This window comes from Cryptomeria japonica, chromosome 5 (genome assembly GCF_030272615.1).
Source record: "Cryptomeria japonica chromosome 5, Sugi_1.0, whole genome shotgun sequence".
In the NCBI taxonomy this organism is placed as follows: domain Eukaryota; kingdom Viridiplantae; phylum Streptophyta; class Pinopsida; order Cupressales; family Cupressaceae; genus Cryptomeria; species Cryptomeria japonica.
The window spans coordinates 927,990,496-928,017,997 of NC_081409.1; the positions used below are offsets into that span (position 1 = coordinate 927,990,496).

General features: G+C 36.4%; 1 protein-coding gene across 7 annotated transcripts in view; it reads left to right on the forward strand.

Annotated features, from left to right (window-relative positions):
- Nucleotides 1-365: 365 nt before the first annotated feature.
- LOC131037413 (putative glucose-6-phosphate 1-epimerase) overlaps nucleotides 366-27,502 on the forward strand; it is a 29,823-nt gene continuing 2,686 nt past the window's right edge. Inside the window, exons 1-6 of one of the 7 annotated variants that reach the window (XM_057969557.2) lie at nucleotides 366-538; nucleotides 669-786; nucleotides 14,024-14,098; nucleotides 15,414-15,470; nucleotides 15,567-15,730; nucleotides 15,956-16,090. In XM_057969557.2, coding sequence (XP_057825540.2) covers nucleotides 679-786; nucleotides 14,024-14,098; nucleotides 15,414-15,470; nucleotides 15,567-15,730; nucleotides 15,956-16,090 — 539 coding nt within the window. In that variant the 5' untranslated portion in view covers nucleotides 366-538; nucleotides 669-678. The other 6 variants (XM_057969555.2, XM_057969558.2, XM_057969560.2 and 3 more) reach the window with 6 other exon arrangements.

Below are 27,502 nucleotides of genomic sequence, written 5' to 3' on the forward strand. Positions count from 1 at the left end.
TTCTTGACGTTCTTGACAATACGGGGGTGAATTATAAGGGCAAACGTACAATGGAGCATACACAAGTGTTAAAAAAAAAACATTTTCCAAACGGGGCTAAAATAATAAATTAATGGCTACGCCGTAATTAACAAGAGAACAATTTACACTAATCATCAACAACAAACGATAAATTATTAGTAATAAAATAGAATAAACAAAGAGACCATGTATTTTGTTGAGAGTATTCAACGGCCATTTACCGTTACAAGTCAACAACGACAATATTATTTGTGAGGCGGTCATTTCTGTCTATTCATCGTCTGTTATGTGGGACCCACGTGGTTATTATATCACTTTGTCTCTTTGTGCATGCCAATTGTTCACCAGAGCAAAGGTCAGAAGTTCGAATCTCCTTACGGGAAAGCTGTCTGCTCCTATATAAATACTAGGTCCTGTGGTAGAACGAAAATTGTCATTTAAAAAAGCGAAAAGAAAAGTAAAACCTTTTCTCGTCCTAAAGACCAAAAGCTGACACTGTGCGTTGATCTCTAATCAGGTGTGCAGATTTGTTGTTTAGCTCTTGGATCTCGGTATATTTATTGCGTATACGTCGGGAAGTATATTTATTGTGTGTATTCGTAGTTCATAGATGTCGCTATGAATTGAAGTATATGTTGTAGATCTAGGGTTCGGAGAATGGGGCATTTGGCGATGTCGGAGCAGAAGTTTTCCGTGGAGATGGCGAAGGACGCCCATGGCCTCGACAAAGTTGTATTGAACGAGCCCCGTGGAGCTTCTGCGCAGGTTGAATAAGTTTTATCGTTCTTCAATTGTGTGTAATTTCCTGGAAGATTTTCAGAATCTTTAATTGTGCTTGGTATGAATCTTGAGGATTTGCTCTTCCGGTTGGTTTGGTAGGTAGAATCTATATTTAGGATTTTGTTATTTTGTTAGAATCTTAATTTGTTCTAATCATTTATGTAAAATTCTTCTTGATGCGTATTATTTTGGTAAAGAGTGTTTATTGTATTTGTAGGATCTATATTTGTGCTTATCATTTGGGTCAAATTATTCCCACTCGCATTACTTTATTGGAATCCTTTTTTGGGCATGTTTCTTTGGAAGAATCCTTATTCGTGCCAATTATTTGTAAAATCTTTAATTATGATTTTAAATTGCTAACATATTTGGTTGTGCTTTATATGTGTGTGGAAGATTTGCACTTCTGATTGGTTTGATAGGTAGAATGTTCTTCGTTTGCTCTGGATTCACAATGAGATACCACTTGTTTGTTTTAACATTTTAACATAAGTGTTTTCTCATATTTTGCCCACCGAGACTGTGTGTAAAGGATTTGTTCTGAAATTTAATCTGTGAAATCAATTTTTGTGCCAAAGATCTAGGTTTTGGTGTATTTTTTAGTCAAAATTTTACTTAGGTGGAAGTTCAGCAAGGCAAGAAATTCACAAAACAATTGACCTAACAAGCTTTTCGTTTGAGTGGATTCACAATGATAAACACTTTCTTTAACAGTTTAACATAATTCACGACCAAGTTCAGTGTTCTATTCTATTTGCTAGTGCCGAGACTTAGTTTGATATAATATATTCTTTCTTTCTCTTTGGAGCCGGCTGTTCCTTGCTAGCTCCAGGATAGAGTTTTTTTCAGTCAGTATTTTAATCGAAAGAAAAAGAGTATGGATAAAATTCACAAGATGATGTGGTGACTAGGTTTTGAAAGGAAACTCTGCTTGGTAGACTGATCGCTGTGGAACCATAATGAGAAGTATTTGTTTTTATAAATCAGCATTTTCATGGCCCAGCTTAATATTTTATTAGCTTTTGCGCTGAGGTTTAATTTGATAGAATCGAGTTTGAGATTTCAATTCTTGATTCTGTGTAAGAACTAGGCTAGTGTTTATTTACCTTGTAAATTTTCAAGTAAATGGAAATTGATCGGGAAAGAAGTTTGTAAAATCATTGAAGTGCAGTCTTTGAAGGAAGTTCTCGTTTGCAGAACAAATCAAAGGATCCTACCATTAGACATTTTGGTGTAGACTATGTCTAGGTAGGATTTGTACTTTTGACAATAATTGTGAAACAAGGAAAGCTAATGAGGCATTGAGCACAATGAAAGCGTAGTGAATGTGATATCAGAAGTGGGGGTGCAAGTTCCGTGAGACCTGTGGAATAATGTTGTAACAGCTTAGCAAGTTTGAATAAGTCACGACTTAGCCCAGTTGCAGATTATATCTAGGAGATTTGTATTTTTGACAATAATTGTGAGACAAGGGAAGCTAATAAGTCACTAAGAACAATAAAAGCATGAGTTGGGATGCAGCTGTGGAATAATTTTGCAACGACTTAACAAGCTTGAATAGATTTACAATCTAGCCAGAGATTTATTATCTTTGCTAGTTGTGAGTCTTTAATTTGGTATAATGTGGTAGTGAGATTTCTACACTCCATTAACTTTGCCATGCAAGATCTATGTCAGGGTTTGTTTTCTTGGTCAAATTTTCAACAGTACGAAAAATGTAGGGAAAAGAGATTTTGTTGAACGACTGAGCTACCAGGTTTTGCCCATCATCTTTTGAATGTTTTAAAACTGAAGACTAGAAGAGTAAATTGAGAAACTAATTAGTTAATTGAAATTTAAAAAATAATATTGTTAGTGATCTACACCATGGTTAGTTGGCACTTATTGTCAAATGTTTAGAAGTACTGGAATCAAACTACTAGATTTTTTTGCCATGCAAACGTTAAACAACAATAACAGATTCATCCTTTTCTTTGCCTTATCAACATAGACCATGGTATACTCTGTCTGCTGCTTCTTATTCTGTTTGTTTTCCTTCATATTTTCTCTGAAGATCCTGCACCCACTATTTACGTTTTCTTTTGAAGTGCCATTGTTTTCTACAATGCTAACAATATGCATTAGTAAAGATTTCATATTTTGATTTTCACAGTCAGACATAATATCATGTATTTGGTCACCTCTGTGTGATCCATAAACTAGAGATGGCTATGCCATACAACAACCATCACATACAGATTTTAAAGAAGAATTATGAATTGTTCTCTCTAGGCAAATAATAACTATGAACTTGAGAGGAAATTTAGAGCAAGCAACGGCCACAGAAATTAGACACAGATTTATTTAGGAGAATCTGAATTTCGAGATGACACTCTACCAAAAGTGAGGTGAAACATCCACTTATCCACCATCTTCAATAGTAAATACAATCTTATGGGCTTCTTGTGCACACAACTACCTCAAAACCAATCTAAATTTAGTCCCTAAGGTCAAATTTACAACTCCCTTACACACTCTTCGGCTCTTGTTTTGCCTAACACAATCTACATGTAATTTTCAAACTAATCTTGGAATTCACTTCAATCCTTACATTGACATACATATCTTGGATGTTTACAATAGCTTATTAAGCTTATGCAGAAAAATTAAATTGAAATCAGTGAAAGAATTGGAAGTTGAATGGGTAAGAAATTCAGAGCATTCTTGGGCATCACAGACATTTATAGATACAGGACGAAACAATTGTTTCATGCATTGAAGAAACTGTTATCGTGATTATGTAATTGCCACCTAGTGAGATTGGCGGTTTTGCTCAGCAGTGTGGAATACATTATTTTTCTTTTAATGCCTGCAGCCTGCATCATGTGCCTTCTGAACTGTGTTAAATTTCACCTATGAAGTCATCAGTCATGCGATTCTTTTATAGATCAGAGTGTAATGGTTTCGCTTTTAACATGTTTTAGGCTTCTTCAAGACTCCACTCTGGGGAAACTACAAGATCAAGAAAAATGTTATTAGCTTGATAAAAATGTACACTGAATCTGTAACTTTGCCGTTGTCTTACTCCACCTTTAACTTTGCTGTAAAATAATCTTCTGAAATATTTCATTGCCAAATTGTATCCATCAATTGGGGCAGCTATGCTGCACTTCAGTACATCAGTATATGGATTAAATTATTTAGTAGTCGACTAGCTCTTGGATAAACAAAAGCATGCACATGTATATTCAACTTACGGAAAGCACGTGGATACTAAAAATATGGAATAAACATAATCATGCACATGCACAATTGCAACACTGAAATACCTCTATAGAAAACCTCTAATGGAAATAAAACTCTAGGAAGACTGAGCTTCTGGTTAGTGTATGTTTTATTTTCTATAGTTGGATGTTATGTATTTTTGTTGTAAAAATAGAACACAGGATTTTTCTTTTAGGTAGTGAAGTGACTATTACAATGAGATATGTAGAGTTTGGGAGATGTAACCAACAAACATAAACGTGACATGTCTCCTAGATTCTAAATGCTAAAAATAGCAATACTAACAAACCATTTAAGTCATTATGATGACTTTATTATAAAGGTAAGCCTTATAGTCTAACACTTCCTCTTAAGGCTTACTGTAATAAAAAGTTTAAAACAAAACATGCTAACACAATGACTAAATACTAAAAAGGACTAAGAACCATATATTCTTTAGCAGCTTTTCTTTGAAAATAGTTCTTGGACCAAGTAGAATTCCATCAAGTTGCCTTGTAACTTTTGTAAAGGTGTAGCTTTTGAGTTGAATCCCAAGTTCTCGAATTACCACCTTAAAACTCTTGAATCATAGATCTCTTGAATTATTGAAAAACAATCCACACTTAGCTACATCCATATTGCTTTATCAAGTTGTCTCATGACCCTTGTAAGGGTATAATTCCCAAGATCCACGAACTCCCAAACCATCTGGGCAACTGTCCACATTGAGTTATCTACACTAGATCTCTTCCCATCTTCAAAAAAAAATAGGCTTCTTAAAAATGTATTATTTGTCAGTAAATTTTTCTTTTTGCTAGCATCTAGAGGACCTTCAACAATGGCTACATTAGCTTCATTTAGTTTTTCTGTGATCTTTCCCTTGATTGGCTCAAATTCTATAGTTTTAAGTTGTGTGACCTATTTACTTGTAATGATAACATTTAGTCGCTTTGTTGTCTTTATTTGATCATCTACGATTATTATTTGTGTATAATGCTATCTTAGTTTGAGAATCATCTTTAGTATTGTCTTTAATTGTTATCTTTTCTTTAGCTAGAAGAGCTAAAATCACATCTTCTAGAGTTTGAGAAGATAGTTGACTAAGATTTAAGATGGCATTGTTGAATATAGGAGGCAAATTGATTAACAAAACGACTTTGGCATCCTCATCATCCATTTTAGTATTTACTTCTGCTAGCTGTCAAGGAGAGATCTTTGATTGCTTATGTGGCTAGACATAGTGAGTTTGTCAGCCATCTTGAATCTGAAAATGTAAAGCTTTAGAGAAATTTTTTCATTAATCATTTTTACTTCAAACAATTTATTCAAATTATCCCAGAATTTCTTAGGCGATTTTGCCAAATCTATATGATACAATTAGAGAGAGTAAAACTAATAAAGGCTTTGGCTTTATCATCTCTGGTTTGCCAATCCAGTAATTTTTTGGCTTCTATAGGTGGTTACTCATTTCCATTTGCTATTCCACACAAGTTCTTATTCATCAATTACATTTTGATTTTTAAGTGTGATTAAAGATGGAAAAGAAGAAGAAACGTATGAAGTTTTTCTTGGGAAAGTCTTCTATAGGAATTTCAGTTCTTGTAAGAAGAGAAAGAGTATTCATGGCTGTGAAAAATAGTATGAAGAGTATGTTGGAGGATATGAGGATGATAAGGATAGCAATAGACCAACAAAAAGAAGGGAAGAAAATGGCTGAGGTTGAGTCCCATTGTTTTTCTAATGATGATTTATTTGTAGATGAATCTATGTGTGGTGGAAAAGACGAAGAAAATCTTTTTTTTTGATCAGTTAATGGGTCTCTTCTCGCTTTTGACTGGAGCTACTAACCAGTGGGGTCAGAGTGGGGGACCCCATCCTCGTGGTTACATCTTGTTTGACCTGCCGAGGCATTAACACCTCCCTAATATGTCAGGGCTGATTTCGGTCTCTACTCACCTTATCACTCCGTTCTTTTTCTTTCTTCTCCTTATCTCTCCATGGTTCTCCTCATTCCTCCAATCCTTATCACTCCACTTGGCTTGTCCGTGATGCCCTCTCCCGCTGCATGCCTCAGCGTCAAGCCCGTCGACCACCTTTGCTTTTTGTACTCCTTGTGCCTCAGTCTGTTCTCGCTGGTCTGCAAGTGCTATCATGAAGCTCCCACGTAGAACACAAGTGTTGAACCATGTGTGCTGCACCGTCCACACACGCCAACTCCTCCTTCGACTCCCGTCAAGCACTTGGGCGGAAGACCTGCAAACGATTCGAAAGTGGGACACCGCACGAATGTGGTTTTGCAACTTGCCGTTGCACTGTGGGATTAACCCCAAGACAAAGAAAATCTTGTGCAAGAGGACGAAGAAGAAAATAATGATATTGCAACAACATGACTTATTAAAGCCATGGAGGAAGTGGTGAAAGAAATTGTAGCTGAGAATGAAGAGTATAAATAAGATGTTGCAGAGATTTGTGAAGAAGTTGCAACAATAGTAGAAGAAAATGTGCAAACATAGGTAATGAATAATATTTTTCATTTTGATGAAGTTGATGATGTGTATGTGGATGAAGTGGTGAAAGTGGAAAAAGAGAAGTCCATAAAAGGTAAAATAGTTGATTGTGGATTTGTTCCATTTTGGTGGTGGTCAGATTATGATGGGTTGAACCATAAGAAAAACAGTAAAAAAGTAAAGATAAAGGGAGGAGGAGATGAAGTTCAATGTGGGGCAAGAAGAAGAGATCAATTGGACGAGGAAGATGGGTGGATCAAAAACAAGCATAGAGTTTTCAAATGTTCGTGAGTCTCCAACTCATGGAACATATCACTTACCTCGGGCGTCTGATGCAAGAGCATTTGGGGTGTAGGGGTGATCCTGCATCACCCAAAAGTATTTTTAATGTTTTTGTTAGTTCTGTTTATTTTTGGTGTTTGCAAGTGTAATGAACAAATTTTATAGTTAATGAGGAATCAAGAGTTACTGTTGCAATTACTGCTTGGGTAAATAAGATAATTTTTATTATTTTATTTTCCAACTCAAGTGGGGGTGTTAAAATAAGCGGAGCACCTTGGATTAATGTAGAGAATCTTGCATGTCTCCATTTATGGGGGTTGTGTAAGAGGATTCAACACATGGGTAGTGCATGTTGATTGCTATGACATTTCAGCTCATGGTTACATATTCCATCCATGCATGCAGGGAATAAAAATATTTTAAATATATTTTGACCAAAATAATAGGATATTCCAGAGCATTAGGTTGGACGCCTTGATGGAGTTATTCTTCCATTCACTTGCTAAAAATTATATAATTCCATCAATTGTTAAAGAAATTTGATTTGGGCAAGCTTGGAAGCTTGCAGGTAGGAGTGAAGATGTAGAAAAACACAGAAAGGAGTGATCAACAAGAAGAGGCATGTGGAACAACAATATTTGCAGATATGCAATGTGTTTGCAAGTTTATGAAGGTTCATGGTGAAGAAAATCAGATTCTACATGATCTTAAGAATTCAAGAATCATGGTTGTAGATTGCAGTGTTGCTGCATGGTTAGGTGATTGTTGTCCCAATCCAGATTTATATTATTGTAAGAGTGATATATGACAGCCTATGCTGCTGTAGATGAGTTCTTGAGACCCTTGTTTGACTGTAATTTCAGATTTGAAGTTGTTTGTTTAATAAAAGTTGAAGCAAAGTTTTTTGCATTTATTTTGCGTAGTTGTTAAGAATGCAGTTTTTGAGGGGGAGTTGAGTGCTATTGATTGCTGATTTGAATGATGTTTTGCAGCCTTTGCTACTGTAGTAGAAGTAGTAATCGGATATTGAAGAAATAATGAAAAAGTTTCATTCCAGTTTATGTGAAATTTGCATTTGTTGAGCATGTATGCTTTTCACTTTTTGAGGGGGAGTACCCTTGCATCATTTATATTAGAATAGTTAATTATATTTTAATCAGTTATATTCAGTTATTTATTAATGGTCATTTAGCTTCTTAGTTCTTTTAGACTTTTAAGTGCAACTATTGCTTTTATAAGAACACATAGTTTGCTTTTTAGTTTTTCGCGTTTTTTGCATTTTAAGCTTTTTAGCTTCTTGTTGAAGTTTTAGTTTTATGGTTCTTTCTTTTTAGAACACTGTTTTGTAATTCCTTTATATACGGTTGTATATTTGTAATTAATTTACTCAATTATTTTTCATGGTAATAGAGTATGGAATTCAAAAAATTTCGGAAGTTTTTTTTAAGTGAAAAAATTTCGAAGTTTTTTTGAAGAGATTTTTTAAAAATCTGTTTTGTTTTGAAAGAAAAATAGCAGTTTTTTTTTTCTCTTCTTTGGTTCTTTTTGCAGGTCTGGTTCAAGAGTTTTTTTTCAGGTCTGCAGATTTTCGTGGAATCTGGCTGAAATTTGCGTCTCTGTTTTGATTGTTTTTTTTAAAAAATAATGGCAGGAGGGTTTCTGGGTTGTGACTTGCAGGACGTGATTTTTGCATTCTTGCTACTCACTCGTGATTGTCACGTTTCTCTCACGAATTTTTGATGCTATTTTTTTCGGTGGATTTTCTAGTGTTTTCTGCGCTTTTTTCATGGCGTTCGTGATTGTTATTTCCACGATTTTTTCTTAGCGACAACACTGTTATTTTTCCACACGATATTTTTACCTTTTGACGCAGATTTTACGTTCTTCCGTGTTTTTTTCGGGTTGTTCAGTCGTTTGTGATTTTTTTGGGGTTGTTCAGTCGTTTGTGATTTTTTTGGGGTGGTTCAGTCATTTGTGATTTTTTTGGGGTTGTTCTATGTGACGCAATGTTTTTGCGATTTTCTTGTGTGATTTTTTGACTACTGGCTAGGGTTTGTTGGAACTTGTTTTTTTTTTTTAAGTTGTCTGGTTATTTCTGCAGACTTTTTGAGGATGCCGCTAGGGTTTTTGCGCCTACAGTAGGTTGTGGGCCAGTTCTGCTGACTTTGCCCTAATTATTTTTGACATTATTTTCTGCAGATTATTTTTTTTATTTTTTTCTAGTAAAAATCACGTTTTTTCTTGTAGAAATATACCTCAAAATCTGTGTTTTTTTGCTGATTTTTTTTTTGCGACCTAGAGTTTGTAGAATTTTTTTTGGGTTTTAATTTGTGCATTGGGATTCGTGCCTCAAATTCGGTTCCAGGGTTTCTCAGCATTCATATTCTTTGTGTAGCTGTTTCTATTATGATTTTTGATCAGATTCTTTTGTGTCGTTTACTGTGCCTTAACCAAGTTGACTTGTTCAACCTTGGTTTCTGTGATGGCATCTTTGACCAACATCATGTTGGAACATAGTTAGAAGTTCAATGGTTGCAACTATAACACCTGAAAAACAACGCATGTTGAGCTTATTTGAATATCGTTGCCTTGATCAAATTCTTCTAGGCAAGCTCACTCGTCCTACAACAACAGGTAAAGATCAGGACAAATTTGATGAGCAAAATCGAGAGGCTGCCATGCTTATCAAACTCTCAGTCATAGATGATTAGCTCCCTCAGGTGCCTTAAGGTAAAACATCTGCTAAAGAGATTTGGGATCTCTTGAAGGATCTTCATGAAACGTCCGACAAGAGCCGAGCTTTCTTTCTGAAGAATATTTTGTTTTCTATCATGATGGATGAGAAGACAACTATCCAGGCACATCTTACATAGATCAAGGACATTCGTGACCAGTTGGAGGCTATTGGTCGAACCATGGAGGAAGAGGATATGGTAGTGATCACGCTGAAGAGCCTTCCCAAATCCTACGAGCAGTTCATTGATACGCTCAATATCTCTTCTACTAGTGTTGATCTGAAGTTTCTTGATCTCTACAACAAGCTTCTACAATAGGATTGATGGAAGCAGCAGTTTGGAAGCAACACTAATTCGTCCACTGAACAAGCCTTCATAGCTAAAGCTTCAGATAAGATTAAGGGTAAAGCTCAGTCCTTCCAACAGAAAGGACAAGGTCAATCTCAACAGTCTTTGAAGAAGAAGAGTGTACAGCATAACTATTGTCATCAGTTTGGCCATTTGGTGAAAGATTGCAGGAAGTTGATAGCATCCCAATAGTCTAAACAGGGTCTAAGCAAAAGGCCAATTTTGCCGCGCATCCTGATCAGAAGGAATCTGCTCTATGCGTTCATGGCCCAACGCCCATCTGATGATATGAAATCATCAACCTAGTACATTGTCTCTGGTGCCTCTCGGCATTTCACACATCGTTGGGATTTTTTTTACAAAGTACGCGCCTTTCACTGATTCAGTGACTTTTGGAGGAGGCGAAGAGTATACTGTTGTCGGCAAGTGCAATGTTCAGATTTCATCTGGTGGAAGGGATTTGATCTTTCTCGTTGTATGCTTTGTACCAGGTATGGAGCTGAATCTACAGTTAGTCAGTTAGATTATGCATCATTCTCCACAACTGGATGTCGTCTTTGGTTTGCACAAGTGCAACATTGTTGACAGGGAGACTTGCACTGCAGTTGCTATTGGCGTTGAGGATCATGGTCTTTATAGACTTGTTGATTTTCAGGAGCATGCCTTGGCTGCCAAGAGTACTTCCATCAACAATCTCTGGCATCAGCAATATGGGCACCTGAATATTCATTATCTCTCTCAGTTGGTTTGGGAGGATTTAGTTGTAGGATTACCCTAGACTCACACTCAAAATCATGGAGTTTGCGGAGCTTGTCAGGCTGGAAAGCAACATAGGACCCTATTTTTAGATGGAGACGCTTGGAGAGCATCCAAGGTATTGCAACTAGTTCATGTGGATATTTGTGGTTCCATGAACACTCCATCAGTCATTGGATGTAGGTGTTTTCTACTGTTTGTTGATGATTTCAAAGACACATGTGGGTGTATTTTCTTAAGCAGAAATCGAAGGTGTTTAGCATGTTTCAGAATTTTAAGGCCTTAGTGGAAAAAGAGTCTGGCTGTCAGATAGTCACTCTTCAGTCCGACAATGGAGGGGACTTTTGTTAGTCTGGCTATGCACTGAGAATATGGTAGATTACAACACACAGCTAGGTACTGTATTTCAAGTACGAAACCGGAAAGCACTAGGGAGATGCACTCCAAAGCCTCAAAGTTCTGACACCAATCCGGCAGCATAACAATGCAAATTTTCAAGATAGCAAGAATGGGAGCCCAAGGCTCTTATTTATAACCTCACATCACCAAATTCAAATGCAAATGCTTCAAATTCTTCCCCATTTGCATTTCATTACATCTCACGTGGACCCCAAGGATGGCGCCATTCCACCAGTCAAACCTCACGCCAAATAGCATGGACCACGATTTTCACTTAGCAACCACTTGAGATGAAATAAAATAATATCTCCATTAATAATTTGACGTCCCCTTCTAGACATAAAATTCGCCTAGCACTTAGGAGATATTAGGCACTATTTCCAAAGTCAATAAATCAGTAGTAACTAATCAAATTAATTAAATATTAAATCTTAGGATAAGGAAATAATATTTAATTATGTCACTTATGACTCCAATACTGATTATTGTCGAAACCAGGATGAAGCTGAGCCAGGAAGACCATTGAATTGCTGCAGGATCAGGACCCTGTCCACTGCCCGAAATAGAAATATGCCATACTGCCACTTACTAAAAATAGTAAGTCATGAACTACTGCTCCGAAAAGCATGATCTTCGCGCCCAGTGACAGAGCATGGAGAGCTTAGTAGGACAGTATCACCAAAATGGCCAACCCCTGACTTACTAAAAATAGTAAGTTCTCGCCTCATCAATGCTGGACTCTCATTCTTCATTCCACCTAGCCTATGGGTCTCAGGGATAGGCTAATGGACCACTGGAAGGTCATCAACGAGAAGGGGACATTACAAAGAACACATAGTGAGGATGAACAAAGCAAGGGTGTAAACCTAAATTATTAGAACGCTAAGTCATAAGACATAGTACAAGCAGGCTAGTACAGATTTTTCAAAAAAGATAAGTCTTTCCTATTCAATCCTTCACACATTATGCAAAATTAACACATTATTATCTAAGAAATGAACATAGTGCCCTCTTTTTATTGTTCTCAATCCTTTTGTATATTTTGTCCTTTTTAACTTTTGATATTATAATATCCAACTGTATCATGTATGTGATAATGGCTGACTTTTTGTGCTTGTTTTCCCTTGCTTCTATTTTCAGTTCAATGTACCCCTCTTAACAAACAGATTAGATCTTCAACCATCTTGAGAGTTCAAGAATTTAAACTTCATCACATGTTTATTGCTGAAAGTATTCACAGTTGGTTATGAGGCTACAAGACCGTGATTGATCTTTATATAATTGCAGTTTTTTATTTCTATCAAGAATTTAAGATTATAAGGGGACACAATTAAAATAATAACTACTACTTATATGAGGCAAGCAATTTATGGTCATGAAAAATTTAAAAATCATTCAATATGTTCTGCAACACAAAGGTCCAATCAGTATCAGTAAAACACAAGATCCCTGGTAAGAACAATTAATATAAAGCACTGAATATCCATTTAAGCCCAAATTCTGTCTTCGCAATATTATGTAGATCACCTTGCTTGCATTTCAATTAAACTACAGGTATGAAAAACCCAATGTTCTATGTATACATGTCTCTAGGGGTCTTGGTGATTTATTCGATGTGGGACTCGGAGGGTATGTTCCTTCCTTTTTTGAAAGATTTGGTGATGTCTTCTCAAAGGGTAAATGTTCTGGGGAAGTTCCTTTTTTTTTGGTCTTTTTGTGGATTCCCTGGTGTATACCAAATCAAATACAGAAAATGGCCTATGATGTTTTGAATTCTGCACTTTTTGACTTCCTATTGGCCTTTCATCTTATGTTCTGGCTTGTAAAACCCTAAATACACATTGCAATGCATTTATAACATTATTTGGAGTGACAAGTGAATTCCAAGAAGATTAATGTGTTTGAGGTTAACAAGGAGACTATATTTTGACTGACAGAATTGAGAGAGAGTGTTAGAGAGCTGTTGTCAGTGATCTTAGGGACTGAACATTTTTTATATGATTTTTGATGAACAAGCTAAAGAGCTTGCAATTGATGGTTTGTAAGGCACAATCCTTGCTGAAGGTTTTGCAAATGGGGTAGCAAGCTAGGTAGGCTTGATCTCAGGGGAAGCTTCATGGTTGAGTGCACTTCAGTTGGAGTAGTACTGCGATGTGTGATCTGCTGGGAAGTCTTGATCAACCCTGTGACCATCACTTAGATGCAATGAGTGATAATTGGATCATTTATGCTCATGAGAGATGGGTTCTTGTGAATCTATACCCATGAAATATGGGTATTGACTCATAAACTACACATTGAATCCTGATAAAACATTACATAATGATTTTAAATGGTTATTTAAAAGATTTTTATGATAAATACACTTCTTAAGGTCACTGGCAGCAGCTTACATCTTAATAGTGAGACATGTTGTAACATGACTGTAGGTTTCCAAATTCAGGCACAAGATAATTACTGGGATCTCCAGAAAATTGAGAACTGTAGTTACCCATGGCCCATGTCCGTGCAAAATTTATCCCACAGAAGAAATGACACTAATGTTCCTGAGAGAATATTAGAAGCTGTGTGTTCTTAATTCATTGACCAGAAAAGTTGTACAATGTTAGAGCAGAATATTAAAACCCAAGCTAACTAATTTTGTTGCACCTATAATTGAGAGATATTGTATGTTTGAGTACACAACTCAATGTGCAAACATCCTAGCTTACATTTGATGGTAATATTTTGCATAAAACGATAAATACAAATTGAGGATTACTATTACTCTATCGGTGGCCATTTTCTAAATTTTAGTTATTATAATTTATTTGTCTTCCTTGCTTGCCCTTCTATGGCTCCTCAGATTTAAATAGATTTTGTAAATTTTGTTTTTTGGAGATATTGTGTAGAAGTAATAGCTTAGTTTTCTTGCGGGTGAGAAGTTCTCTTGAAGTCCTCGTAGGCTTGCAGGTACATCTTTTTGGAGGCCAAGTGACATCTTGGAAGAATGAAAGGAAAGAGGAACTGTTGTTCATGAGTAGTAAGGTATGCAATCTGTCCATGGAAGAAGTTCTTTGTTTTATCTAAGTGTTTTATTGGATGTCTCTGTGTATTGAAGTAGCCCATAAGTACTTATCATGACTAGTCAAAAGAGTTTTTTGGAATTGTGTTAGCTCATGCTTTCGTCAACAAGTCAAGTCTTGAAAATTTTATACTTTGTTTAGAACAATCTTGATTGTTTTGTGCTCTTCCTTATCATTTTCTTCATAGTCCAGAATACCAAGATTAATAAATCCTTTAGACATTGGAAATTTTGATGTCTTCCCAAGACTTCAGAGAAATATCAAATATGACTTGCAATCAGGTCTGTTTGTGCTCTTATGCTCTTTGTTTTTTTCAACCAGGCGAGTCCTGAAAGTTTTTACTTTATTAGGAACAATCTTGATGCTATTTTATGTTGTTTTATGCTCTTCTTTATCAGTCTATTCACAGTCCGGTCTATGAAGAATCATTGTACATTTTAATTTTGATGTCTTCTTAAGGCTTTAGAAAAATATACCTTATCATCAGGTCTGTTTCATCAATCACATGCCATGTCTTAGGCGCTTTTTCTGACAGGACACAAATTTATCTCAATTGATTGGTGCTAATACACACTCTTGCTCCAGGGCATGAACTTTAAAGAAATAAGCCTTACCATTGGGGCTGTTTCATGAATCATGTGCCGATCTTGTGCTTTATTCTTCAGAGGAACAAATCTATGTTGTGTTACAGGTTTTGATAGACATTATCTTTTAGGGGTGAATTTGCCACCACCATCATGCTTGTCTGGCGAAATTCAGTTCTGATCCTAATGATTCTTGCAATATTAGTTTGTTTTATTGGAAGCCTGGTTTACTGATTGCAGATTTTTTGATGACTATGTCCCAGATGTTTCCCTTCTATTCTGCATATTCTCTGCAGTAGGTCATAGCAGATGCCAATACGCACTTTTGATTGGAGTCACCCATGTTAGATAAACCTTAGCACTGGAGCTGCTTCAGCAATTGTGTGCCAGTCATGTGCTTTTTTCTTGACAGGACACATCTTAGTTGAATGATTGGTTTCGATATAAACTTTTTTTGGGTTGACTTTTGGCACCTTTGTTATACTTGTGTGGTAAAATTGTTTTCTGGTCCTAATAATTCTTGTTATTGCTTCATTTTCTTAGAACCTTGGCTTGCTGCATGCAGACTTTTTTTGATGATCCTCTACCTTGTTAGAGATTTGTCCTTTATTTTGCATTTTCTTAGCAATAGTTCATAGCAGAAGTGAGGTGAACCTTATCATTAATAATGCCTATTACATGTGGTTTACACAGGCCATATTCAAACCACCCAAAGCTATAAGAGGAGGGATTCCAATTTGCTTTCCCCAGGTACACCATTCTAAATATCTTGTTTATTGTTAGTTTGCAACTTTGTACATCCTGTAAGTATGTATCTCCTTAGTTTGTACATCTTGTGTGTAACAGTTTGGCAGCTGTGGGTCACTGGAGCAACATGGTTTTGCAAGGAATAGGGTCTGGAGTATTGACAACAACCCTCCACCTTTACCTGGAAGTTCTGTTGAGAACCGTGCTGTACTTGATCTAATTTTAAAGCCTACAGAGGAGGATTTGAAGATATGGCCGCACAGGTATCAGTCAGAATCTTTGATTATCACAGGTTTTTAAAGGATTAATCTGGTTTTGTAAATTATAAAGTGCAAATTTATTAATAAACGTTCATTAATCATTAATTGTTCAGTTTAAATATACTGCAGATTTTGTTTAATAAAGTCAGAATTAGTAAAAATTAAAATTATATGTTATTTGAAAACTTATTTACTTTTCTTGTCAAATCAATCAATATCCATATGCAGTTTCGAGTTCAGACTTCGTGTGACTTTGGCTCCTGGTGGAGACCTTACATTGATTTCTCGCATAAGGAATACTGACACCAAGCCTTTCACTTTCACATTTGCTTATCATACATACTTTTCTGTTTCTGACATAAGGTATGATTCATTTACTTCTGTTTTCTGATCTTAATTTTGCTATTTTGGATAGACTTGCATAAATTTAGATCTAATTTTGATAGGCAGTTTGTGTCAAATCTGAACTTGAACATATAATTGTCTTTACACATCGGTTATAAATTTGTACTCATTTATTGCCTCACTTTTGATGAAAACAAAGTCCATAAACTTTTAAGCTATCAAAGTTATCCTGAGGAATTATTATATTAAAATTATGTAGTTCAACTGTTCAAGCAACTAGTGTCCAGTGAGGCATGTTGTGTGCATGTTTTCTCTAGATAATATGAGGTAGAAAATTATGGAGTCTGAGATGCCATTTTTCAAGTCTGTTTACGAAGTGGAGGAAATGGATGCCTCGTCTTTTATACGATTACTTGGCAATATTTGATAAGATAATCTGTGACTAAGAAAAAAATGGAAGAATCCGTTAAGTATGTTTTTGGTACCAGAGATTTAAACATGGGTGTATAAGTACAATATAAAATCATTTTAATCTTGTCAATGCATATGTAACTTTTGAGTCTTTTATGGGCCTAGCTGCGCAACAATGTTTTACTGCCTCATTGATATGTATATTCTTTAGCTTTTGGGGAATTGTGTCTTATTTGAATGCAGAACCAAAGGGGACCTGAACATGAATACTGAATTTGGAAATGTAGGTTTCTAGACGAGGCAGCTAACAAAACACAAAGAGCATGATGATGGATCATGGAGCATGATCCAAAACGTTGAAAAAACTGACCACAGTCAAACCCAAAAACCATCAAGCTAATTTATCATGGACTGTGGAAATTTCATGCATTTAAAACACAAAGAGTTATAGCCTGTAAGCTTGTGATTCTTGCTTAACGTGTTTCTGTACGATGCTTCTGATGAAAGGGCTTTATTTATCAGTCACCTGTGGAAGTGTTGAATTCAGATGATTCATGACATTCATCTTGTCAATTAAGTTTGATGGCACTTGGTAGGGTGTAAATAACTATGAAAGTATTAATCCTAGATATAACTGGAATTACATAGTCAGCATTTTTCAATCATACTTTTGTCATATGTGTTACTCTCAATTATTTAATTCTTTCAACTATAATAAAAATATTAAGGTTCTTTTCTCTTATCCTATCTTGTTTCTTGGTCATCTTTCCTTGTTCTCCCCTTCTATTTAAAGAACTAAGTCTGCAATCCTTTCTCAAAGATTTTCCTCGTTCCTGATGTTGGATCATGGAGTGTAATCTGAAATGCTGATTCCAAAACTTTAGCATAGTTATTACCACATTTTCTTTTGTTCATTGTTATGTTTTGTGGAAATATCACGTCTTTAATAGAATTATAAAGTTTTTTACATGTGATCCAGATTTATTTTTCCATGGATAAAAAGGGGGCTCAGCATTAACCCCCTATGGCCTAAATAAAGACACCAACTTAAAGCTTGCCTTGGAAAATTAACCTTTTATTAAGTATATTTTTACATTTCAATTTTGTGCATTTATTCCCTATGTCAGCATACTTTTAATAATATAATCATTGACTTACATTTATAACCATTATATTAAACATTTTATCATTAAAATTATGGATAAACAAAATCACCATATGCATCAAAGTAAAATCGTCAAAGTCTTAAAGCCTAAGGCTCAAGGAGTCAAAGTCTTTTACAACATAAGAACTTAGTTTTGTATAGGGAAACTGAATCATTTGTGAACATAAATCAAGGTATTCAAATGTTGTTGTGAGAAATTTAGTTGCACAGTTTAGTTTGTTGACTTGGTGGTCAGCACCTCCTTGGGGACTTGTGTCATGGATTAATTGCCTCTCGTGGGTCGGGTTAAATTTCGTGTTTATATCGGGCGTTGATAGTTCGAGCTTTTGACGCAACAGCAAATGATTCCAACAATTGGTATCAGAGCCTTGGGTCATGGGTTTGAGTCTCCCTTTAGTGGGTGCTGAGGGGGAGATTGTTGACTTGGTGGTCAGCAGCTCCTTGGGGACTCAGGACATGGCTTAACCACCTCTCGTGGGTCGGCTTAAATCTGGTGTTTATATCAGGGGTTGATGGTTCAAGCTTTTGACGCAATGGCAAATGATTCCAACATAGTTGCCCTACAGATGTGACCTTATGCCATCAGGGGATGTCCTATTGTTTCGATTCCAGCTTCTACTCGGACAGGGGTTGCATCTCTTTGTCCAATGTTGTTGCATATAGAACCTTCATGAGCTCTACTTCTGTTTTGGTTGGACACTGATTTGTGTGGCTGTAAAGCTGCTCATCTGTCACTGTAGGGTAGAAGAGGACCTTGTCATTTCTTATGTAGGGGCAGAAAACGCTTGTCATTTTGGAGCAAAGTTTCAGAGGCCTGTTATGATGACCTACCAAGCAGCAAAATCATTTTTTATGCTTCCCGGTTTAGACCTCAATTTGTCTTCTTCTGTTTCAACCCTACTTCCAGATACAGATGCGTTTTTAGTTCCTGCTAGGAAAAGTATATACTGCAAAATTTCCTCAGCATCCCTCTCTCTAACCTTCATTCCGAGTTGTCACTAAAAATATTCACTAGTAGTCCATTTTATGTTTGATTCACAATCAGTACCATGGGATGTCTAGACTAAGTGTGAATTGTACACACTTTAGTGCTTTTAGAATTGGCAATGTTGAAAGCCATCTTCAATAAGCAATATGAAACAGCTCTCCCTTTGCCTAAGTCCTCCATGCCAGCCTTTTGGGAGGAGCTTGGAGCCATTGTTATCCGCTTTCAAATGAGTGTTCCAAGCAGTGCAATAAAGATCGCCAGTAAATTATAAATCAGGAAGAAGATAAATATAAATGCTTGACATCTTACCTTTGGTTCTCCCACCCTAGAAAATGATTACACCTAAGGTGTATGAGATCTAAATGCCATATGAAGTCATTTTCATATGACACACTTTATTGTTAAAATAAGACAAGTTATTTCATGGAAGTTAGGCTGTAGTGTGGCTGATAAGGGCAAAGTAAAAATTTTTACAGTGCCTTTGGTCTCATTAATGAGGTTCTCCAAACCACCTCAAGAACTAGGAGACATGCTAGACATGAAGCTTGCTTACCATGATTAGTGAGGCCCTAAACCATAAAACCTAAGCCTGAAACAATGTATTTGGGATATCTCTTGAAAGAGTTGTAGACTGCTTCTTTCACCAAGGATGTTGTCAGTTTTCCAATATGACTTTGTTTACTCTGACAATGATTCACAAGTCCGCATCAAACCATGAGCATACAAATACAAAAGAACATTGCTAGGTGAACACTTTGATCATGTTTAGTTTGTAAGACTCCACAAGTAGCCTTAATGAATCAGCTTTTCAAGAACTCCCAAACCACCTTAAGAACTAGGAGACATGCTAGATATGAACCTTGGTTACCTTGATGAGTGAGGCCCTAAGCCATAAAACCTAAAACTAAAACAATGTATCTGGGAGATCTCTTCAAAGTGTTGTGGATTGCTTCTTTCACCAAGGATGTTGTCAGTTTTCCAATTTGACCTTGTATAGCCCTGACAATTTTTTGCAAGTCTATCAAAACCATGAGCCTACAAATGCAGAGGAACATTGCTAGGTGCACACTTTGATCATGTTTAGTTGGTAAGACTCCACAAGTAGCATTATGAATCAACTTTTCAAGAAGGCAACAATATTGCCTTTGGATAAGGGTGGGCATTGAGAATATGTGGTCTCAGTCAAGTTTAGAGTAAGAACACATTGTTTGAGTTCAACAAAAATAATTGAAGTTCTAAATGCAAAACTTCACCAATGTATGTAGCATTAGTGGAGATTTAAAACATATAAACTCTTTAGGCAATTGTTCTATATTGTCGGGCAAAATAATATAATTGGTAAATCTAAAAACAACTTAGTACCAGTCAAAGATGCATTACATGCAAATCATGAATGAATTTGATCTAATAATGAGCTATATTACTTTGAGTTTTCGGGTTGGGACAGGAGGGAACGGGGGACACATTTGGAGGATGGGGATGGGAGGGAGCCATCTTTTGGGACATCTAGGGGATGTCTATTAAAAAAATAGGGAAAATTTAAAAACTATAGAAAATTCCACATCTGTTAAAATAATAGGGAAAATTTAAAAATTGTAGAAAATTCCAAATATTCATATTGATAGAATTGAGAAGGCAATCATCATATACATCATGGAAACTTAACACAACATTATAGTTCAATTGATATTTTTATTTCATAGAAAGTGACAGATGTGCATATATATTATATAAAAATTACAACAAAATGCCCCAAAGCTGCAAGTTTCAACCACAAAATGACAAAAATATAGAAATATGCACTACGCAGCTGTCCCCAATAAGCATTTCCTAACATTGCATCAAAATTGGAGTTAGAGTCATTGCTTCTATGAGAGGTTTTCTTATCATGATTCAATGGAATTCCATACAACACATCTTTTCCCTCTTCATCTTCTACATGTGTAGTGTTGTCGTGATCAACATCCTAATGTGTAGTAGGAGTTTGACAATACTTAGTAGTCTGTCGGTCTTGGAGTCGCAAGGCACTATGCACAACCACCTTTCTCCAATCATCTAGAGGTAAGCCTATTCCTCTTGACTGATTCGATGAAGCTTTATGAAGACCAATACCTCTCTGTAGTAGAGGAACTAGCAATGTGTGAAAGGAGTCGATGGCAAGTAGCCTCAACTCTGGTGCATCCTTACCATGCCATGTCCACCATCCGATGGGATCATTTTGAGCTAATGTAGTGCTTTCCATCCTTGCGTCTCATCTACTAAATATTGGGCCACAAAGATTCACAAAAGTTAGCCACTATGCTCTAAGTTTGCTAGGTTCCTCAATAGACATTTTCGCAAGGGCTTTCATGAAGCTTTCTATCATCCAATGGAGGCATTTGGTTGGTGGACACATGAATTCTACAAAATTGGAAGGAAAGGAGATGGAATATAGTTTTGACTGTCTTCAAGCTAGAACCTACCCTTGCCTAACAACCTACCCTTGCCCCTCTCCACTTTGCATGCAAGGCAAGCCCTATTGTGTTCTTACTTGGGACGAAGACTAGTTGGATATTTAGGAACACTAGTTGGCTACTTGGGTAGTGGGTTCCTCCTCTCGGGCTCCGGCCCAAAGAACCAACTTGGAAGGAGATGGAATACAGTTTTGACTGAAAGCTGGAAACAAACCAAAGGGATTAGTTTGCATACCATTTGGGATTTAGAGTGTAGGTTGTCATATGAAGTGGGGTGTTCATAGTGTTCCACTGTTCTGTCATAATAGGCCTAATTTGCTCCTTGTAAAATCCCAAATTGGTGTCTCCACTATGAACTGCATGCTTAATCTGTCCAAGCATGCTATCAAATGTCCCATAAATCTCTTTAAGGCTAGGAGAGTTAGTATCAACATATCTTATGATGCGCACAACAAGTGAGATGATGGAGCAAATATGATCTGCAAAGAATGAAAATACGTTAGTAAATTTACTAGTTCGAAACTTAGAAATTTTGAAACAACAAAAATTATAAAATCAGCAATGTACTAGCTAATAATAAAATCAGAAATTTAATACTAAAATCATGAATGCATTAAAATTTTAAAAAGAACAATTTCTTACTTCATCGTGAACCACCATTCATAGGTACCCATGTACAAATGCAATGCAATCTTTCACAAACAGAGAGGGAGAAAACCTAGTGGGAAAAAGAGATGAACACAAAAGAACTCTCAAAAAAGAATGAGGAGGACAAAACCTCAAGTGAGGAAAAAGTCCCCCCCATAAGAGAGAATAAGAGAGATGAAGTAGCCCCCCCTCGATGTAGAATGTGCACCAATGGTAGAAGCTTGAAACTGAATGAAGAAGCTACTCCACGATTGTTGAACAACGTTCCTCCCCTTAGGAAGAAACAAAACCAAAGGTGTATCCATGAAGTCTCCTTAATCCTGAAAGGAATATGTAGGAATAAAACTCAAGATGTATGGAGTCTCCGAAAGTTGCTTAAGTGTCCCCATGTCAATGCTGAAAGTTGCCCCTTCCTAATCAGGTGTACTAGTCCACACTGCTGAAAAAGACAATCCAAGATCTAGTGAAGATGAATGTAGAACATGAAGATGAATGTAGAACATGATCCAAAGACTCAAGTGTCTCCTCTAAAGATAAAGAGACCTCCTCCAAATGTTGTGCATAAGTATCCACAATCACATCAAACTCGAAAGAATGATCATGTAGAGAATGAACAAGAGGGTCAGAGTGCTCCCTCACAACAACTGAAGAAGGATCATCTCCATCAAAGAGAAGATGAATATCATCAATCATGTCTCCCAAATCTGCAATGTAGGCACTCCACAAACAAAGCTGCAATGTCCATCAAGTAGTCATCCCAAGGAACTGTATCTGGAAGACAAGGTATATCTTGCAGCACTGAATCACAAGGAGCCAAAATTGTAGCAACATAAGCATCATCAAGTGCAATAGTAGATGTGATATCAATAGGAGGAGATGAAATGCAAGGCTGACTGGATCACATGTGAGAACACCCAAGTTCAAGTAACCAAAGTTCTCCTCGATATCAGAATCCACACAATAAGTGTGATCATCATTTGAAGAATCAAACTCATCAATAGGAACAAAATCTGAAAAGGAGCACAACTGAGATGCATGATCCACCACACCAATAGCAATGATAGCTCTAGTTTCCAAGTCTCTAATGATAACTAAATCAGGTGTGAACTCCACAGTCTTCCTTGCTGCACCATGAGTGATTTGATAGATGGAAAGAAGATTATTTGTCAAGTGAGGTACATACAACACATCATTGAAGGTGCCATCCCCAATAGCAATAGATTATTTCCCAATCACATTCATATATGTATGATTGCCCATCAAAATCGGTGGCATGTTGCAAGGCTCAAATGAAGAGAACATAGATTGCGAAGATGCTATATGATGAGAAGAGCCTAAATCAAGAAGCCATCTCCCTGAATCATGACTTGCAGTAGCACAAAGAGCTTGTCCTTTACTTGTCACACAAGTGTGACGCTTTCCCTTATCGAATTCTATTTGTTTGGAAGAAGCAGCTGAAGTAGACATTCTAGAAGGCAATCTGATTCTATTCTTCTCAAGAAGATGCTTCAATTCATCGATATCCTTCTTGTAACAATGGTGTTCATCATGTCCTAACTTCTTGCAATAAGCACAAGAAGGCTTCTCTTTCTTATATGAATTTTCCTTCTTGGAATAAGGTGAAGAATTGCCTTGTTGTGGAGAGGATGATTGTGTTTTATCCTTTTGTGTCTTTGGCTTGGACTGATTCTGCTTCTTGCCTTTTCCTTGATTCCTTTGATTAGCCACCAAAGCTTTGGACTTTGAAGAATTGAGAATCCCCATGCTTATCAACTTCAATTGCTCTAATATCAACATTTCTATTAATGCATCAAATGATGGTATAGTGAAAGAACTACCCACTGTCAAGTGATGGGTTTGGAAGCTAGAAACAAATGTTGCATATTCTGATGGAAGCTTTTCCAACATTATTGTAGACCAACTGTGCATCCTTCTTGTCAATGCCATAATTCTTGAGTTGTGCTCTTAGCTTATTTGCTTTAGTGACATAGTCTTGGATTGTGCCAAAATTCTTGGGATCCAACATTGTGAGATCATTGTCAAGCTAATAGGCTCTAATCTCATCAACTTGGCCATATAATTTACCAAGGATGTCCCAAACATCAATATAATGAGTTAATTCATTTTCCATTAACTTACTCCAAGCATCAATTTTCCAAGAAGCATAGTTATGTGGAGTTAAAAGAAGAAACTTAGGAGAACCCATAACAAAAAAGAAGAAGATGATTTGGCACGTTATATTTAGTGCGTGTACAATGGGCCACTTGCAAACAAGGCAAAGTGGGCTTTTGATTTCAATGTTTACAATTTCTCAAAATAGGCTATATAAGACTCAAAATACTAATGCAAAAGACCAAATTGAGATCTAAGCATTACAATTGCCAAAATAGGCAAAAAAAAAAGGGCTGAAAGTGAATTTTTTTGTCACAGTTACTACAAATTGACCGCACCACTGTAAAATACAGAAAAAATCATGCACTTTCAAAAAAAATTGCACATGAAAAGGGATCCATATGAGTCCGAAGGATGCCTCAAAAGTTGTAAAAACAGGGTTTTCAAAATGTTTGAAAGATCCGTTTAGGAAAATCAGAAAACTCCTACACCATTGTGAAGAGCATGAAATTCTACCCTAAATAAAAGAAAATTGCTCAAAAAAAAGGAGTTCGGATGATTGAGATATCGCTGTTTGAAAATCGTCTGCGTAATTAAAATGCTTCAAATGGCTCTAAATTTGGCCTTTGAAGTTGGATTTGGATGAAACAAAAGGCAAATTTGACTTTATCAAACCTTGCGAATCCAATGGTAGCCTCAGATCTAACCCAACAAGCTCCAATTTTAACCCGCAACAAAAAGGCCACGAATACAAAACTCCAATTGCACCAAAATTCTCTCAAATGGCAAACCAATAGCACTCAAATGGCTCTGATACCATTTTAGAATTTGTCTATAACAACCCAAGATCTGGAGGCTATGGAAAGCACAAGAATAAGAGAGATATAGTATTTGACAAGAACAAACTGTATTCTCATCAAGATGCAAATAGTTGGATTAACATACAATGTACATAAGCCTGCTTATAAAGGCAAGGCAAAAAGAGAATAGAGCACACAAGGATGACATGTGGCTCAATGAGATGCAAGGGTAGGTAGGAGAAAATAATAGATAATTCCACTAAAGGTGGATCACCCACCAAAGGTGGAATTATCATCGCACTATAAGTGGATATGAAATTGTGATAACAAGATAACACCACCAAAGGTGGAATTTCTCTTACTACCATATTCCCTAGATATGCAATTCCGTAAGTGCCTCTTATGCAAAATAGGATGATATGCATTATCCTAAGTCAACTTAAGTAAAGTGTAATTACACGAGACATGAATTACACCAATGAAAGGTAAGTCAAGGGACACATAAGCACAAAAAAATGATCTTATTTCTAAGAACCTCACAATTTTTAGAAAAGTCCAATCAGACCAGACTAATAGCAAAAGTAGGAAATAATGGTTTTACCTTATCAAATAGCAGCCAGGTCGATACACAAACATAAGACGCTTATGCATGTATTCTGGCTGAGGAACGAATCCATGATGGCAGCGATTTGCTTGTTTATTAATTAGGATTAAGGAGGACTTCCTTAATGCAGCAGTTGCACATGATTACAACAGCGATTAGTTAAGTTGGACGAAAGTAGTTGATGGGACACCACCCTTAGTGTGGTTATAACCCGTTGGAAAGACATAACCTTACATCCCGTTGAGAAGATAAATATATATAGCACATCATCCATTCAAAGAGAGGATGGAAGAAAAGAGATAAGCATTGGATCAAGCAAAACCTGGCAGTCTCACCATTATTAAATTAAACAGCAGTCTATATACTGGTCAAAGCATGTTGGTATGCTGTATAATGCATGACATTCTGATTAGGCTGAACTGTTATTTGTCTTTCTTTTGATATAAAATAGGAATACTATATAGATAACACATATTGCTACTGTTATGTATATATTTATCTACATTGTTATTCTTGCTACTATGTTGTCCATGCATAATAGAATAGATATAACGATTCCTTTAAAGCTCTCATCCAATCTGCCATCCCATTATGGAGGGGATATGGTGCATACGAGGAACGCAAGTAGCTGGGAAGCCATTCCGGTAGAGACACCCAAGTGGGGCTGGGAGGCCAAATGATGGATTTCATTCTGTGCTCTTGGGCTGGATGTAACAGCTTGAGACACTTTGTATGATCTCCCAATTGGTGCTCCATAATGACCATGGGTTGTTAGGTAGAACCTGAAGGGAATCCCACATGCATATTATGTAATTTACAATAATGATTAAGATAATGTCCCTAACCCTAGTAGGAATGATTGATTTTATATCTAACATGATTGAGGGGTCTCAATCAAGATCTAATTGGTAAATGATATCTCTATTTCATTCCTTAGGATTGTGATTTTAGGGCAAAACTAGGGCATTGGAAAAGGGGACATTACAAGTAATGAATAAGACAAAAAAGAATACGAGAAAAGTGAATAAAACAAAAAAATAAATAAAGACAAAAAAGAGAGGAAGACAGTAATTCACACATTATAAAGCAGTACTTGTAATTAATATAAACAAACATTAGAAGGCAGTGATTATCATAAAGGGAAAAGATGTGATTTGTTTTTAATGGAGAGTTATGTTTATGAATGGAGAATGTCCCTAAAGGAATTGTCCTTCCTGGAAAAGATATATGATGTTCATTGTATGAGAGTTGAAATTGAGTGTACAAGTGTTGAGCGGAAAAGGTAAATAAAATACACCAGCAGATATATGAGCACGAACATATAGATTTAAAAAGGTTATATGCAGATCTGAAAGGGAAAAAAAATGAAGATATAAAGGACATTTGAAGAAGCGAAGTGTGGTGTGAAGATAAAAGAGAAATATCTACAGATCGTCAATGCAAATATGAGAAGAAGATCGTTGTAAAAGATATATGCAGATTTGAAGAAAATATATAAAAGAAGGATAATAAATATATGAAGACATATGAGTATGGAGAAAGTGTATGTGTGGAATAAAAAAGATTTTATGTACACCAACAGCCTTGTATGAGGAGAAGAATTAATATATGAACAAGGCAGATTTGTGAGTAAGATATATATACATTCAAGGTAGAATCGATAAAGAAATTATAGAAGAATTATTATCATTTGATAGAAGGCGGATTTGAAGAGAGGAGTACATGCTGATTTAAAGAAGGAAAGTAAATGAAAGAGATTGCATCAAATTTGGGAGAAAGGTATATATAATCATCATCCATTGAAAGAGAGATACAAGGGAGAGAAGAATATTATAAGCAAATTTATGAAAAAGTATGAGTTGAAAAGATTGAATTGTCCATCATCCGTTGAAGAAGCAACATTCAAGGTGGAACATTGCTTTGCAAGTTGGTGCTTCATAAAGGAGATATCGGTGTCTCTCTAGCAGGTTGGTGCCTTGAATTTGGTTGTGGAAGTTGGTGTTTCTTGTGGGTTGGTGCCTACAAACTGAATGGAGGGGATTGGTGTCTCTTACTGAGTTGGTGCTCAATAGTCGGAATTGGTGCTTCCAGTGGGTTGGTGTCTACGAGTCTTTGTTAAGGGGATCGAGGTCTCCTTATGATTCTGACCCATCCCTGCATTCCCTGGACGTTTCCGATAGGGGACAGCCCCATTTTGGCTGGTGACACGTCTCCGGGTACGGGTACCAGAACCTAGTAAGACAGTATAG